The sequence below is a fragment of the Salvelinus alpinus genome, chromosome 26, assembly GCF_045679555.1.
Source record: "Salvelinus alpinus chromosome 26, SLU_Salpinus.1, whole genome shotgun sequence".
Lineage (NCBI taxonomy): Eukaryota > Metazoa > Chordata > Actinopteri > Salmoniformes > Salmonidae > Salvelinus > Salvelinus alpinus.
In genome coordinates, this window is record NC_092111.1 from 20,746,661 (window position 1) to 20,765,111 (window position 18,451).

Consider the following 18,451-nt stretch of genomic DNA (forward strand, 5'->3'; position numbering starts at 1 on the left):
AGGATTAGGGTTAGGGGAGGGTTTGGCAGGGGTAAGGCTTCATTGTAAATTAAGAATTTGTTCTTAACTGACTTGCCTAGTTAAATTTAAAAAAGTAAAATCATTTGAATATTTATTCAAACATTTTGAATACAAATCTATGGCAAGAACTTTATTCTTAAGTTATCGTGACATTTCATGTTTGTAAAATTCTATTGTTTTTCCCGGCAACCCCCCTGAATGCCACATTTAGTTTGCGCCAAAGTGATGCCATGCAGGATGTAAGATTACATTTGACACAACACAGGCGACTAAGTCAATGATCTTGAATGAAATGACACACTGAAAGATACCTTTATCTCAACCATGATTTTATATATTAGGCAGTATCAATAAGAACTAGATTATGTATTATATCTTAATCAAAATGGTTTGCAGAAAATGTAACTCCCCTACCACAGTACCTGTTTGGAACATGCTCTTAAAGGGACAGCACCATGGACAGACAGCACCATGATGTACAAGAAGAGACGTGCACAATGTTGCAACAAAGTATTCATAAATCGGTTATTATAAACATTGTCTCTTGAAAAGTTGTTTTGTTACTTGGTAAAACAACTTTAAAGTCTCTAGGCACTAGACTACCAACCCATTAATCAAATATAGGCCCAGCATTGCATCACATGTTCAGTGTGTCAGAAACTGCAGCCTAAGTTAAAGAATAACAAAAAGATGATGTGACGTAGGGCTAAAAAGAGACCCACCACTGTGTATCATATTGATATATTTTTATTAACAGGCTAGTCAATGATGCATGTGTCAACACTACTATGTCTGGTTCGCAACTCAGTTTGTAATACAGCTTGGTACATGGTTTGTCAAAGTGAGCTATAGGCCTACTGTACCACATTCTGTGGTTGGTGATAACAGTCAACATAGCTACATTCTTTGGTCTAACAAACAGCAAAGCAGAGAAATCAAGTAACACACAATATGAGGCCTATTGTTTGTTTTGTGCGTCAATCAGTGCTTTCAGAAAGTATTCATACCCATTGACTTATTCAAATTTTGAGTTACAGCCTGAATTCAAAATTGCTTAAATATTTAAAAAATTCTCACCCATCTACACACAATACCCCATAATGACAAAGTGAAAACATGGTTTTAGAATTTCTTTGCACATTTATCAATTACAGCTGTGATTCTTTCTGGTTAAGTCTCTTAAGAGCTTTGCACTCCTGGATTGTACAATATTTGAAAATTATCATTTGAAAAATTCTTCAAGCTCTGACAAATTGGTTGTTTTCATTGCTAGACAGCCATTTTCGAGTCTTGCTATAGAATTTCAAGCCGATTTAAGTCCAAACTGTAACTAAGCCACTCAGGAACATTCAATGTTGTCTTGGTAAGCAATTCCAGTGTATATTTGGCCTTGTGTTTTAGATTATTATCCTGCTGAAAGATACATTTTCCTCCCAGTGTCTGTTGGAAAGCAGACTGAACCAGGTTTTCCTCTAGGATTATGCCTGTGCTTAGCTCTAGTTTCTTTTTATCCCCAAAAAACTCCCTAGTCATTGCAGATGATGATGTAGCCACCACCATGCTTAAAAATATTAAGAGTGGGACACAGTGATGTGTTGGATTTGCCCCAAACAAAATGCTTTTTATTCAGGACTAAAAGTTAATTTCTTTGCCACATTCTTTGCAGTTTTACTTTAGTGCCTTAATGCAAACAGGATGCATGTTTTGGAATATTTTTATTCTGTACAGGCTTCCTTCTTTTCACTCTGTCATTTAGGTTAGTATTGTGGAGTAACCACAATGTTGTTGATCCATCCTCAGTTTTCTTCTATCACAGCCGTTAAACCTTGTAACTCTTTTAAAGTCACCATTGGCCTCATGGTGAAATCCCTGAGCGGTTTCCTTCCTCTCCTGAAACTTAGTTAGGAAGGACGCCTGTATCTTTGTAGTGACTGAGTGTATTGATACGCCATCCAAAGTGTAATTAATAACTTCAGCATGCTCAAAAGGATATTCAATGTCTGTTTTTTTTTACCAATCTACCAATAGCAGCCATTCTTTGTGAGACATTAGAAAACCTTCCTGGTCTTTGTGTTTGAATCTGTATTTGAAATTCACTGCACAACTGAGGGACCTTACAGATAATTGTATGTGTTGGGTACAGAGATGAGGTAGTCATTCAAAAATAATGTTAAACACTATTATTGCACACAGAGTGAGTCCATGCACCTTGTTATGTGACTTGTTAAGCACATTTTTACTCCTGAACTGATTTATGCTTTCCATAAGAAAGGGTTTGAATACTCATTAACTCAATACATTTCAGCTTTTTCTAATTAAATTGTAAACATTTCTAAAAACATAATTCCACTTTGACAGTATGGGGTATTTTGTGTAGGCCAGTAATGCAAAATCTAAATTTAATCCACTGTAAATTCAGGCTGTAACACAAAATGCTGAAAAAGTAAACGGGTGTGAATACTTTCTGAAGGAACTGTGTATTACCTCTATGCATTGAATACTGACATATAGGCCTAATTGAGATAGTGACAAGAAAGAATAGATGAGGGAAAAGAGGTGGGTATTCATTTTGTGAGGAATGATTCAGAATTTCTTTAACCATACTTTCAACTCATATAAGAAAGAAACATATGCAAAAGCATAACTTACACAAACTCATTAGAATGTATCAAAAGATCAGTGGCAGATTTGTCACAAAATTTAACAAATGTGTTTCTGACAGTAAATACTGGTATTTTTCCCACAGCCTATGCTGAATATGTTTATATTTGATGCTTTGGTATTTAAGTAGGCCTAGTGTCACACGTCTGCAGAAACACAACAGAGATGTCAGAGGTTTAGTGAGGCTGCTTGAAGTTGTTAGGGCGTTTGCCTGTCCTGGTAAGTATAGATAAGGTGATTTGTTCAAGAGGCGCTGTTGTACCTACATACAGAGTAATATACCCCTCCTGCTTTGAGTTCAGTATTATCATGTTATACATACACACAATAATATCAATGCAGAGAATAGTTCAGAAATGTCTGTGATGTATTGGTGCAGACAATGCTTAATCACAGAAAATAAAAGCAGTAAACAATCATTCAACAGCATTTCTGTGGGAGGTAGAACACATCGCATTGCAAACTGAAACAAATAAAACATTCACATAAAATAAATCATTCAAAAAAATCTCACAACATTCATGGACAAATTCATCTTGATTAAAAAAAACTCTGTCATTGTCCATTTTCAAAAACATCCTGAGGTAGACTTGTATAGATTCTTGACAAGGCATTGCTGTCTTGTTCTCATATAGTAAGAACATTGTAATATAAAAAACACGACCCACTCTAAATAAAATAAAAAGATTAAACCCATTGTCTGGACTTTACAGCCTAAATAAATTAAGGGATAAAATACTAGGCTCAAACCCGTATGACTGTGTGACATCAAATGGCAAATTTGATGTCATTACCCATCAACACAAGATCTTGAAAGGTCATAGACAAGGTCATATATTTTTCTTGAACCCCCACAATGGCCCATTTATTCCCTCAAGGCGCCCATTATTAACCGGATAATGATAATTTTGCCCAAAAAACCCAAGTTAGATAGGCCCACTGGGCTAAAAATGGACCGGCCAGTCCAACCCTGGTCATCAAAATGCTTTGTCTACAAAGGCGCCCATTCTGTAGTTCCTACATGAAGAGGCGAGTCTACTCTATTCTAACTACTGACTGACTACCATGCAAAGTAAACACGGGACTAAACAACATTATATTAATATTGTGACGAAGCTGTATATTTACAATAACAACTGAAAGTGGGGAGGTAGATGGTTTGGTGCTTCAGACTGGTCTTGTGCCACTTCCAGAGAGAGACCGGAGAAGTAACTTAGGGTGTCTAAGGAAATATCATTATTCTCTAATACCTACGCTGTCTTACAACTTGTTCACCAATTAAATCAGAAAAAGAGAGCAAAACTAGGATATAACATTAAATATAGCTAGCTGTACTACTGTAACGTCATAGCAATGTGTAAATAGTGCATTGCCCTTTTGGCTCTTTTGGCAATCAATGTTCTGCATGGGTTTTCCGGCAACCCAGCCTATAGGCTATAGGTACACACATAATACACTTTACCCCTCCTTCCAAAGTAGCTCCTCTTTAAAGGGGTTTCCCTGAGTTCAACATGAGGATTTCAGAGAAACTAAACCCTAGCTACAATCATAAGGATCAATGAGTAATTAAGTATCTTTAAGAAATGCCCATACTCCTACACATGATTAGTGCAGAGTATTGTTGCAATGGTTTACGCACAACATATTACGAAGTCAACTGAAAATGAAGCCCCTAAATACGACCATGAAGCTCTAAAGAGCCTACAACCAAAGCCAGTTTCAGTTTAAACAGAAATGAGCTAGAAATTGTAATACTGGATCAATTAGAGGTTTAGAGAATTAAGACAATGAATAAATAATAAATATAAAAAAGATAACAATATCTTTATCCATTTAAGTGGTGTAAAGTATTCCAGCCACCTCTGTAAAAGAGGAATGAAGACTACACTTAGAACCATCTTATTCAACACTTGAGTCCCTTTATCATTGCACTCAATCATGAAAATATATCCTTGAAGAAAAAACACTCAGCTCCATCCAAGAAAGCACATTTTGTCTAAATAGTTTCCAAGTACAACGAGACAATGATAAACAGGTAATGTATTGGGCAGGGTATGAGAACACCCTTAATATGTAGAATATGTTAGAAAGCCATGTCTACAGCCATAGTAAAAGCTATGGGACAGACAGAAAGACACAGTCTGTCATACAATCAACGCTGGTCTAGCAATTAGCCTTGAGTCAAAGCTTTGTAAAATGCATGGGAGGAGGCAACATCCAACCACCCATGAGACAAATGGCCAGGCTATGGCACTTATGACAAGCTGTATTGTACACAGTCCTATCGGCAACCATGGTGTACCAACATTCATACAGCAGAAAGGGTTAAAACATTCACTTGGCTGAAGAAATACACAATGACTTATAATACCCAAAGAAGATTTCAATAAGCAGAAAGACACACTCCTTTTTGACCAAGAAACAATCTATTTCTGTACATTCACTTGGATGATTGTATTTTCTTGACCTTTTTCTAACAAAAGATTTGGGGGAAAACACTCACGATCATCTCCAGTAAAATCAACGTAGGCTAGCTCTGATTTAGCTGCAGCAGGGAAAATAAAATGATCAGTGCACATAGGTACAGTGGTAAAAACTGACAATACAAGGCTTATTGCAGTTTGTAAACACAGTGAGTTTTGATTGTTTCAGTGTGAAGCTAAGACACTTCTTTATCTAATGCAGAAAGAATACCTTCATAGACAAAAAAAGGAATTACTTAAAAGTATTTGAGTTGCAAAGAAGGTGGATAGATGTGTCTCTCTGTGCATTAAAACACAGAGCTAACTCTCAATCTCAACTATCGCATCAATAAAAGTACAATTTTCTTGCTGTTCGTTCGATAAATAAAGACAGCCTGATGTAGTTCCAACAGCAGCATTACAATGAAACCTTGTGATTGGCTGAATCCTTGAATGGATCAATCAGAGCTCTCCCTGGGGAGTAAGGGGGCGTGGCTCTGCTCCTCTTTCTCATCCCTCAATGATGATGCTATTCCCTGAGAGCCAGGGGAGGACTGCTGTGCTTTGATTGGACAGCTGGCCACCATGTGGCTGATGCTCTGGCAGCAATGGCACTTCTTGGGCTGAGGAGGTAGCTGGCATTCTTTGGCATGGTGTTCAGGTCCTCCACAGTTGTAGCATCTAGAACACAATGGGAGAAGGGGACTCGCACTAATACAATGATTTCAGACAGTTAACACCTTCTTCCACCAGAGAGCAGTGTTCTCCCACATATAGTTTCAGATTCTTGAATTTCCTCAGATCTCATCTATGATAAGATTAAGTAAATCTTGAGAAAGTATCAGCATTATTAGTATGACTGCCTCTTATGTATGCACAGTTTATTTACTGCATACATTTGTATGATCATTTTAGGAGGTGTATAGTGCATTAAAACCAATGCCTCAACACATACATTTCACACAATCTCAAATCAGTAGATGTTGTGAGTATAGTAACAATGGGGAATTTTGTGATTGCATTAACTCCAACGCAGAGGGAGCATCAGAGCCTCCCCAAGCTTACTACCACTTCCCTCCTTCTTCTGTCCTCTGCCCTTTGCATCCCAACCCCCTACCATACACCCATACACACACCCTCTCCTTTCCTAGGATGCCGTTGATTATTGATCAGTGTGGGCACCAGGGTGGGAGAGGAGAGCAGAGGGGGCTCTTTGTTTCATTACTGCACCCTGACCTCTAACCCCTGACCCCTAGCCTTTTCTCTCTGGATCTGCCTTTCTGCCAACTAATTTACACAACACACCCCACTGTTGCCATGGCTGCCATGACCTATGACCTCTCTCAGGGCACCTACATCTGGTATCAATTAAATGGATCCTTTTCCCTTTTCTGCATCCCCTATTCCCACTTTCATGTTTGGGAGTCAGTGAGTTTAAATGGATAGGATCCTTTTCCCTTTTTACTTCTGCATCCCACTGTTATGTTTGTGAGTCGGCGAGAGAGACAGAGACAGTGTTAGATAAACTCACATCTATGTGGTGTTTGAGGTCATAAGACTCATGTCATGACGTTGGTCAATAGGCTAATAAAAAGCATAGCTGGAGCACACCCAGAGAAAAGTAGGTGGGTGCTGACTAAAGAGAGTCGCACAGTCTATAAAGTCGCACAGTCTATAAATAAATATATATATATGTATATATATATACACACTACCATTCAAAAGTTTTGGGTCACTTAGGAATGTCATTGTTTTTGAAAGAAAAGCACATATTTTGTCCATTAAAATAACATAAAATTGATCAGAAATACCATGTAGACATTGTTAATATTGTAAATGACTATTGTAGCTGGAAACGGCTGATTTATTATGGAATATCTACATAGGCGTACAGAGGCCCATTATCAGCAACCATCACTCTTGTGTTCCAATGGTACGTTGTGTTAGCTAATCCAAGTTTAGCATTTTAAAAAGCTAATTGATCATTAGAAAACCTTTTTGCAATTATGTTAGCACAGTTGAAACTGTTGTTCTGATTAAAGAAGCAATAAAACTGCCCATCTTTAGACTAGTTGAATAGAATAGACTGAATAGAATAGACTGACGAGTTTCAGAAGAAAGTTATTTGTTTCTAGCCATTTTGAGCCTCTAATCGAACCCACAAATGCTGATGCTCCAGATACTCAACTAGACTAAAGAAGGCCAGTTTTATTGCTTCTTTATGTTTGAGCTCCTTAATGATTTAACGGTTAACCCATAAGAGTCTAAGCCTTGTCTAAGCCAAGGAATTGGGGGGGGGGGGGGTTCTCCTAAGCTATATGGAATTGTTTTAAAGAAAGTCCTACCAAGGATCATTTTGCTAGTTGATATTGAATTTTAAGACCCCTTTGATGAAAACATATTTTTGTCCTGCTATTTGCCCATACACTCATTGAATAACAGATTTCCTACATGGAATAGTCCCCCCCAAAAATCTAAAGGAAGTTTGATCTGAAGTGTCTGTCCTATATCTGATAGATGAAAGATCAGGAACCCTTTTTTTATACATGTATTTAACCCCATATTTTTGGCACTAAACAGTCTCCATATATACTTCCATTCATTTTTTCAACTGGTACCTGGGGACCTTCAGACCAGTCGTGTGAGGCCTGTGGCATCCTAGAGCAAAACAACCGACATGTATGTGTTCATGTTCGAGTCTCACCTTTCCACAGAGGGGTCATATTAGTGTGTAGCCCAAACTGTTCAGAAGCTAAAGACAGAAGTTGGCAAATCGACTGTACCGACTTCAGACGAGTCCCAAGACGCCATCATGTTCGTGAGAGTCTCATCTTTCCATGGAGGGGTCATAATAGTTTGTAGGCCAAACCGTTCGGACGCTATAGACGATTTTGTGAGAAGAACGGTTTTCGGGATGTCTCATGGTCTGACAAACACCACTCTAGCTCTCTCACCTTTCACTGCAGATGTGGAAGTGTGACATAGGCGGATGTGGTGGATTGAGATGCATCCAATGCAAAAAAACAGATATCTCTAGTTTAAACTAACGGATTTCTATAGGGATTTATTTATTATACTAATTGAATTTTCACGGGGACCCGGACATCGACCTTAGGGGCTTTTAATAAGCCTACATGTCCCAATTTATTTTTACTACAATTTGCATTTGTCCTTGACACTTAGCCACAACCACAATGATGTTTACAGCATTTACAGAGGAAATAAATAAAGGTAGGCTAAATCCAACGATGTAAAGGAACAATACAAATGTAGGGAAGGGAACGATCACTAAATTGGTAATTAAGTATAGGCCAGAGGAGGCCAGTGGAATCAATGGAACTGAGTCAAACATGTCATTTCCGTTTGTTTGACGTGTTTGATACCGTTCCATTCATTCCATTCCAGCCATTACAATGAGCCGGTCCTCCAATAGCTCCTCCCACCAGCCTCCACTGATAAGCTATACATGATTATTACTTACCATCCCTACTGATTGTGACTAATAATAACTTAGGCTTTAGCCTACTAATTGAAGGAAAAAGGAAAAGTCTGGGCAATACTGTATGATTAAACCGTTCTAGAGAGGACAAAGGTTACATTTTGTGTGACTCTTTGCCTTTTTATTTAATTTTTCTACTTGGAACAGGCAGGTAAGCTTGACCTTACTCATGGTTTACTCACATGTAAAGGTGGTGGAATTATTTGTCAGAATCTGTAGACACACCTCCGCCAGATTTATTTTATCTCCACCCCAAACGCGTACCTCGCTGGCGTTGGTATTTCCCCCATGCTTAAATTTAAGGTCAGAATATGAGTAGAGAGAAAAATGCATAAAAAGGGAATAAAGTTGTGTTTATGCTGGCGTAACTAGGTCCTGAATTCCCACCAAAGAGGATAAATGAATCTGTTTGATGTCAGACCATTGTGGCTAAAACGGTAAACTTGCCAACTTTCATGATGATGACACCAGATATTTTCAACACCCTCAAATTATTTGTTAACAACCATGCCACAGATAAACTTGTTGTTAATATTGCAGCGATCTTCATAGTTAATACTATAAGCAGAGTGTTACAGTGTTTCCATATCATGGAATTATTTTGAGTAAGTGGGGATGTTAAGTGATGCATGGTTAGGCTATGTGCCATTTAAAGATATTGATTGAACTGTCTCACCTGTCCCCCTTGGAGCGTCGTTTCTGTTGTCCCTTAGGTGTCTTCTCACAGCCCACACACTGTGCTCCCCCTGGCCCCATCACCGTGACAGACTCTAGGCCTTTAGACGACTTCTTGAAGGTAAACTCCACCGCCTCGCCCTCCTTCAGGCTGCGGAAGCCCTCCATGTGCAGCTTGCTCTGTGTAGAGGAGAGGGAGAATGAGTGTGGTCCGCGGAATAGTTTAGAACAGCATGAGAACTGTTCTAGGTGAGGGTAGAGCGGAAGCTTTACCCTGTGAGGGAATGGGGAATGAGTAGTCAGAGTTGGAGAAAGGTTATTTGGTCAGGGAACTGTTGAGAAGATATGAAAATGGTTCTAAGCCTGTGAAGAACTGTGGAAAACAGTTCTAAGGCCAGATATGATGCTCTTCCTGTGTCTACAAGGGCGCATTTGTTCCCCAGCCCAATTCCCAGCCTGGTCAGGAAGCAGAGACAAAAAGACTTGAAATGAATTTTACTCTGCCATTGTTTGTGCATATAGCTGGTCCCCTTCACATGTTGTCTTCTGGTGTGCTTACAGCTAAGAGCTGTTCCTTAATTGGGATCCTACATGCATACATTAACGTTCTGCATAGGTTTTAATACATCAATGGAAACATCCAGGCACTCTCGCGCTCTCTCAGGGGCCAACCCCCTCAGCCAATCCAGATTCCAGTCCCATTGACAGCCCTATTAAAACAACAATAACTGCTTGCTCACTACACCCTTCCCACTTCAGAATGTGTGTGTGTTTGTGTGTGTGTCTGCGTGGACAACGTTACCCCCTCCCCCAAGCTAGTCACAGCATTCCAAGCTCCAACCTCCCCCTCCCCTTCCTCTCCACCACCACACAGAACAGCCAATAGACTCTCCAAAAGAACTTAATCTGGTCAATTCCCAGACTGACCACTGCTAAGGATGTTGGGAAAAGAAGGGAGGAGGGGAAAGGTGTGCATTCTTGGGATAGCTGCCCAAAAGGCACATAAATAATGGTTTCAAGAATGTATGTGTCCACCTTGAGAAAAACATTTCCTTGCCATTGTCAACCTTAGTCCAGGGGCTCTGGAAAAAGAAGCTTGGATTTCGTGTCCACCTAGTTCTATCGTCCTCATGTGCTTTGTCAAGCTGCCTGAACAGCGGTAGGTGTGACACTAATTTGATACCATTGAGCTCAAGGTGAAGAATCATGCCTTGTTCAAGACCTTCCAGAGACACAGAAAGTAACCCTGATCTGTTTCCCCAACCTGGTTCGTATTATTCTTTACGCACATGTTTTTCAGCGGCAGGGACTGGGAGACTAGTCAGGTTTGAGGCAAAGATGAACGAAGCAAAGTACAGAGAGATCCTTGATGAAAACCTGCTCCAGAGCGCTCAGGACCTCAGACTGGGGCGAAGGTTCACCTTCCAACAGGACAACGACCCTAAGAACACAGCCAAGACAACGCAGGAGTGGCTTCGCGACAAGTCTCTGAATGTCCTTGAGTGGCCCAGCCAGAGCCCGGACTTGAACCCGTTGGAACATCTCTGGAGAGACCTGAAAATAGCTGTGCAACAATGCTCCCCATCCAACCTGACAGAGCTTGATAGGATCTGCAGAGAAGAATGGGAGAATCTCCCCAAATACAGATGTGCCAAGATTGTATCGCCATAGCCAAGAAGACTCAAGGCTGTAATCTCTGCCAAAGGTGCTTCAACAAAGTACTGAGGAAAGGGTCTGAATACTTATGTAAATGTGATATTTCCATTTTTTTTTTTTGTATAAATTACAAAAACATTTCTGAAACCTGTTTTTGCTTTGTCATTATGGGGTATTGTGTGTAGATTGATTAGGGGAAAATACAATTTCATAAATTTTAGAATGGCTGTAAACTAACAAAATGTGAAAAAAGTCAAGGAGTCTGAATACTTTCCGAAGGCACTGTATATCCGAGACACTCTTTTTAGTATGATATGTTAAATTTCATCTGGTATATATTAATTTGTGGATGTCCATCAGCCATTTCGTATGACATGTTACGAATTACAATTCGTATGATATATTACGAATTTGCAAAATGTACAATATTTTATGATTTTCCAAAAGTACAACATTTTAAGAATTTACTAAATGTATGATATGCTAAGAAGTCCAATTTGTTGTGGCTAATGTTAGCTAGTTGGCTAACGTTAGCTGGATTAGAGGATAAGGTTAGGAGTTAGGTTAAAGGGTTAAGGTTAAGGGAAGGAATAACTAAAAGAGTTAAGGTTAGGGTTAGGGGAAGGGTTAGCTAACATGCTAAGTAGTTGCAATGTAGCTAAAAAGTAGTAAGTAGTTGAAAAGTTGCTAATTAGCTAAAATGCTAAGGTTGTCCATGATGAAATTTCGAACACGCAACCTTTGGGTTGCTAGACGTTGGGGCGTATAACCTTAAACCCTAACCTAGCTAACGTTAGCCAGCTTGCAAATGTTAGCGTTAGCCACAACAAATTGGAATTCATGACGTATCATACATTTTGCAAATTCGTAAGGTATTGTATGTTTTGCACATTCATAACATAGCATATGAATTGTATGCTGGACATCCACAAATGAATACATAACATATCATACTAAATGGATTGTCTCGGATTTACATAAAGAATCATATTTAATGCTCTGTTTTTGCCTTAATTAACATTCTGCCTTCTGTAACCATACCAAAAGTAACATATTATCCAAATTTGAGTGTCCCGAATTTACATTTACTATGTTACGTCTATTCTATGATACTGGGCTGGTTTCCCAGATTATACTATACTCATAGAATTTTTTTTAAAGCCAATCTTAAAATGTTGTGGAGCAGAATTTTATGATGATGGTGAGAGGGCTGTGATGTGGAGGGTCCGTTTATGGCCCTTGCATAGCATCAGTCTTAACCCAGACTGTGAGGTCTCTTCTGGGGGGTTTGAAGTGATAATGGTGGGAAAGGAATCCAGGTCATGATGGCCTGACAATCTTCAGCATTCCTTCCCCGTCAGGAGGTGAACGGGCCGGAACTATCCCCTGACCCCCCTGACCTCTCCTCCTTCAATCACCCCCACCCCAACTCTCCCTCCCTTGACTGCTTTCTTGTGAATGAACACAGCTCTCAAGCGCTCTCTTTCTCTTTCCGTTTCTGTCAATCTCATTCTCTCTCACACACAAATACACAATATTATCCACACACCCACACACTCATAATAACCCAACACACACACACACTCATAACCCCCCGCCCCACACACACACACACACACACACACACACACACACACACACACACACACACACACACACACACACACACACACACACACACACACACACACACACACACACACACACACACAACCTCCCCACCACCCACTCTTCATTCACAGATAGTACAAGTTCACAGTACAAGATCACAGCCAGCAGGATTTCCTCTCTGTTACGTTGACAATAGCAGCCATTGTCCAGCAGCCCCGACAGGCCTGTATGAGGGCAGAGGTGGATTAGGGGACCGGTAATGTGGGTGTTTGATAACCTTTTTATGGGTGAATCACTCATTTTTCTTCCTTTGATTAAGCAGTTTACAGGAACATGGAGCAGATAAATTTGAGGAGAGGACTTTGGTCTTTAGCCCCCAGGTTTACAGAGTGTGGAGGGCTGGTGGTGGATGGCTGGGGAGAATGGATGGGTTGGGGCTACGGGCAGAGGGGCTGGGTGGGAGTCAGGGTATGGCTAGTCTGGGGTGGGTGGGCTGCCACATGAGATGCCAACTCCCCTGATGTTTGAAGGACTTTATAACAGGAAGCAGGGTCCGATGGGGACCGAGAGGAATGAGCCTTGTTATCTCTGCTTAGACTAACCCCTGTCTCTCTGTCTACTCTTTTTTAAGTCCAATTGATAATATTAGCACTTTCGTACCAAATCCCTATTGTAAATCAATCTCCCCTGTTTAGCATATTTGAAATGTTATGCCCAAACTCTACTTTGAAGTCCCTCAGACCTCTACCTTAACTCAGGAAGGACGGTGGAGAAGACAGCCTCGGACATTATGGTACTCATAACTCTCTCTCTCTACCACACCTGTTGTCTCTAACTGAATGATCAGCTATGAAAAGCCAACTAACATTTACTCCTGAGGTGCTGACCTGTTGCACCCTCTACAAAAACTGTGATTATTATTATTTGACCCTGCTGGTCATCTATGAACGTTTGAACATCTTGGCCATGTACTGTTATAATCTCCACCCAGCACAGTCAGAAGAGGACTGGCCACCCCTCAGAGCCTGGTTCCTCTCTAGGTTTCTTCCTAGGTTCCTGCCTGTCTAGGGAGTTTTTCCTAGCTACCGTGCTTCTACTTCTGCATTGCTTGGTGTTTGGGGTTTTAGGCTGGGTTTCTGTATAGCACTTTGTGACATCGGCTGATGTAAAAAGGTCTTTATAAATACATTTGATTGATTGATTGATTCTCGGGCATGTTGATAATCTCCAGGTTAATTTGACAAAACAATCCTGGAGTCATTAGGCTGTCTTTTAGGATGCTTAGCGTTCCATTCCATTTGAAACAAACTAGATTTCCCCTCCGCTTTTACTAACTTGGTTTTACATGACTCCTAATTCCGACATTTTACATAACACTTATTCCCCAACATTTATTGTCATTCGTTATCTGCCTTTGTAAAACTTTAAAAGATTGTGAGGTAAAAATGTGCCAATTTATTTTTAATATTGAACCCATCCTTTTGTATTTCAAAACCAATATTCACATTCAATTCGTTTCATTTTCTGGTCGGTTTATTAAAACACCAAATACAAACAATCTATTACTAAGAAAATGTTATATTTTTGTCTGTAAATGTTTCATTCATTAGCTAGTTTTAGGGCAATATGATAATCAATTTCCCTAAAGGCTACCATTACCCTGCTTGCAACACCAAATCAGAAGCCTAATCAGATGTAACAACTGATCAATTAACCAAGCACTTTTGTTCTTGGCTGGCTTATATCTTACTTTAGAGAGGTTATTTTACATGTCACTTCTTGACAACAACATGAACTTTCTCATGCAAGCTACAAAGATGATGGGCCTCTGATTCCAGTTATAGCATTGATGGCATATCATCTGAATATAAAATAAACAAAATCTTGTTTTTAGTTTTAAAGCTTCTTGACTTTATTTATTATGCTTGTTTCGATTTGGTAATATTAGCTACATAATAAGTTTTAACTGAGTAATAAACTAATGTAGGCCTAATAAGAGGTTTTCAGCCTGTAAGAATAACATTAAACACCACATGCACTGCTGAGAAATAGGGCTACCTATTTTAGTAAATTCTAAAACGAGAATCAGTTGACAATTTCAAGACAATGTTGTCAAATGTTTAAAAGAGATACAAATTCCTATTGCCTCTTGCCCAACATATAAGCTATGAAAACATACAAACTATAAATTCGTTTTGAATGAGTGCAGCAAAGTGGTTTTCAAGCACTATAAACAATGATTGATAGGCCTATATAATTGCATGATCGATCAATTCAAATGCCTAAAAACGCAAGATCAAGGCAGGTAAATAATAATGTCCTACCTTAACGAAAACATCACAAAAGTGGGATATTTACATTGTTGATAAATAAGACATGCACTCGCACAAAAACGCGCCAATAGAACCATTCGGACCTGTTTGGAGCTCGAGACAGGCCTTGACGAACATCAACACCACACTCTTCGAGTCCTAGTCCCACAGCAGACCTCACCTGATGAACGAATACATCGACAGTCTCCTCGAGCGGAGTCCCATCTCGGTTGGTCATCGACAGGAACCCGAAACCCATCCGGACGTTGAACCATTTACACACGCCGCTGCCACGAGACGAACCCAGATCCTCCTCTGAGCCCGTGGCTTCATCCTCTTCGGTCTTTGCACAGCCCCCTTTCGAGATAAAATAATGTCACTCAGTCAGTTTAGAAAATATAGATGTTTGAAATATGGCATGTCTTGTCAACAATTGTGACAGGAAAACGAGTTGGGGAGGCTCTTACTCGGATGTTTTTCAGCGTCAGTTCTTTGGTTCGACATGAAGAAGGCATTTAATGGGTTGCGTAATGGTAAAGAGCTCGAGAGCAGCAAGCTAGGAACACATGGGTGTAAACAATGTTGCTATTCGAAACAATGTCGATATGTTATCCATAGGAATACACTTTTTTTAAGCTAGTATATTAGACGGACTCTTTTTCAAGTTGTTTTGAAATGGAAACAATAAGCTAATGGTGATAATAATAATAGGTCTAATCATACTAGCCTAATTATACATAACAATACGATAATAATGATGCATTCTTATAAATAATAATATGCGTAATAAATATAAGCTAATCGAAATAATATCGTCAAAATGAATCATTTGAATAAATATACACGTTTTAAATGTATCTACCATTATAATAGTATAGCTTCTAACTTGATTATAATAGTATAGCTTCTAACTTGATTATAATAGTATAGCTTCTAACTTGACTTACACGATACATGCCTAAATAATTCCCAAGCACGTAAGAGATTGACTCTGATAATGTAGCCTAATAAAAGTTTGCATTTTCTTCCCATGAGGAGCAACGAGTTCCGAGAACACAATATCTTTGAATATTTGAAGAAAAAGATATAGAAAATATTAAACTTGAAGATTCAGTTACCAATGAAAAGTATAAAGCAAAATGCATCACCTATAGTCATAATTTATCCCAAAATGTCAACGCAAGCACTGAAAACCATTCTTCCATGAAAAGAGATTGTAGCTCCCAAATCGAAGAATAAATCATTACAACAACATTCTCAGGCAAAAGTGTGCTGTTGCTTTCGGAAAATGTTCCTAATCTAAACACTAATGACCGATCTACCTGTAAACTGCTGTCCGGAAAAAGAGACCATCCCTTTCCCGGGTATATTTTAATCCAGGGTTACCGTGTCCTCCTCTCCCCAGTCCCCCCTGTCCACCTTCAACCCCCCTCCACTCTACACAATAACACTTTCCCGAATACAGTTTAACAAAGGCGCAGAAGAGGACCAGAACAGCAACCGGAACAAACAAAGAGGGTTGGAGATACTTTCGCCCTGACAGCCAGTGGTGTAAAACTGCTGGGAAGCATTTCTCTAAAGAATCCCCAAATCTGAAAGACAATACAAGGAAACCCAACCCGCCCTCTTTTTGTCTCTTCTCATAAAGAGATCTTTCCATCGAATCCCCCAATAGATCTTCGAAGAACCTGTGGAACCATTGCCTGTACCTTCTGCCATGGTTTGGGGGGTTCCTGGGCCTCCTACAACTCCAGAAGAATCAGGCAATAAACTCTGGTTGCATCGTCAACATCCGTGCACGTTTTTCGGTAATCCCTCTTTGGAAAATAGTGTATTTTCCTTCTCCTGGTCTCTTGCACAATATGGAAGGGAGCCCACTCTGACCCTCCTATACCTCTAATATTAACCCCCACCTTTTCGATCCAGACCACCACGTGATGCTCAATTGCAATTTTCTGGCTGATAAATTAGACATTCCACGGTGATAGGGCCCAAATTCGCCAAGCGACCAATCAGCGGTGAGGACCACCTAGATGTTAGCAGCGGGGCCTTGGGGGACTCACACCCCGTGCGACCCCCTCCACTTCCGGGACAGGAGAGAGCCACAACCCCCACAGTGCCTGGAGCATTTGAATATGCGGATAGTCAGTCACTCAGGTGCATGGTTTCACGGAAACCATTCAAATGAAACCTTGCCCTTCCACATTCCACACCATCATGTTTGATGTTAAAACCAAGGACATCTAAATTCAGCAGCATAAATCAACCTATAGCTGTGTTCTGTTTGTTGCATTCACACATGAACACACTAAAAAAGTCACATTAAAATACACCTATAAACCAAAGAATAGGTTAATATCAGGAAAATAAATGTAGCAGTGAGCAGGAAAAAATAGAAGACCTTATTTAAAGTAGCTGATCTTGTAGAAATATCCAGGATAGGCAGGCTACATGCATTCCCCTTTGCCATTTCGTTTGAAACAATTTTGAGCTAACATATTTTGCTACTGTCATACGTGTTTAGGATTACTATCGACTACACGCTGTAAACAAAGGAAATAAATAAACACCTATCTCTTGAGATACTAGTTCGACACAACCCTCCCGTGAATGTTGCTCTTATAATTCACCATAACTTGCTTGTTATTTGTGTTGTAGCTTGGGGGTGCACGGTCTGTGAAAGGCGGTGAAATAGGTTGGCTTCCCTCAGAATCGCTGACGGATACAGATAATGAATGTGAACGTAAACAGAGGGGTTGTTGCCTTGTGTGAGAGGGGGAGGGCCTGTCCTCATAGGCTACGGCACATTATTACTGGTGCGTTGTTATAACTTTGTAGTGCCCTCTCAATATTGGTAAGTTTAAATGGAAAATAAAACCAGATAGAATAACCTTGAAAGAAATCCAAAAAGTTGAGTGAAGTGTCACTACTACAAATCTGACTATTTCTCACCATCTCAATTGCGATTGGGAGGATGAAAAGACAATCTAGAAAAATAAGACGTTTACAGGCTACCAATGCAATCCCAATCAATGAGACAATTCCCCCTGGTAGACACTGCAGACTAAACGTGAGGTAACAATAGGATAAAAGGCGGGTAACAGAACAGGTAATCATGTGTAAAACACACCAAGTCACACACACACACAAAATAGTCCTACTTCATATTGCCCATATATTTGGCATATATTTCAGGTTAACAAAGGAATAAAATGGTCAACTCACCACAATTGGGATCTTTTGGACACATTTTAGAAAGTCATTCTTGGTGAGCTCTTCAAAAGCAAGGCTATATGTACAACCTGTCAGTCCCTTCACCGACTTGACACCGGTATTTATGGCCTCTGAAACCCAAAAGTTCAGGATCCCTGCTGAAGCATTTGAATAATTAGCGACAATGAGTCACCTTTACCGGATCTGTGCTCTAACTCAGCCATCAACGCTTTTCAATGGCAGCTGTCATGACATTGACAATGCAGGTGTCATCCGGCTTTTCTCTAAGCACTGAGTACACCACATGAACTCAATAGGCTACAATACTTCATTTGATACAA

At 39.9% G+C, this 18,451-nt stretch overlaps 1 protein-coding gene across 4 annotated transcripts; it reads right to left on the bottom strand.

The window, feature by feature from the left end:
- Positions 1-752: 752 nt before the first annotated feature.
- On the bottom strand, positions 753-18,223 carry LOC139554910 (protein lin-28 homolog A-like). Of its 4 annotated transcripts, none has more exons than XM_071368179.1 (4): positions 18,123-18,223; positions 15,079-15,254; positions 9,320-9,498; positions 753-5,825 (listed from the first exon to the last, which is right to left on the bottom strand). In XM_071368179.1, the coding sequence occupies exons 1-4, from the start codon at positions 18,145-18,147 to the stop codon at positions 5,603-5,605; spliced, it is 603 nt and encodes a 200-aa protein (XP_071224280.1). In that variant the 5' UTR covers positions 18,148-18,223; the 3' UTR covers positions 753-5,602. The 4 variants fall into 4 exon arrangements, with proteins under 4 accessions (XP_071224280.1, XP_071224281.1, XP_071224279.1 ...); XM_071368180.1 differs by lacking the exon at positions 18,123-18,223 and adding an exon at positions 16,607-16,960; XM_071368178.1 differs by lacking the exon at positions 18,123-18,223 and adding an exon at positions 16,220-16,565.
- Positions 18,224-18,451: the final 228 nt, after the last annotated feature.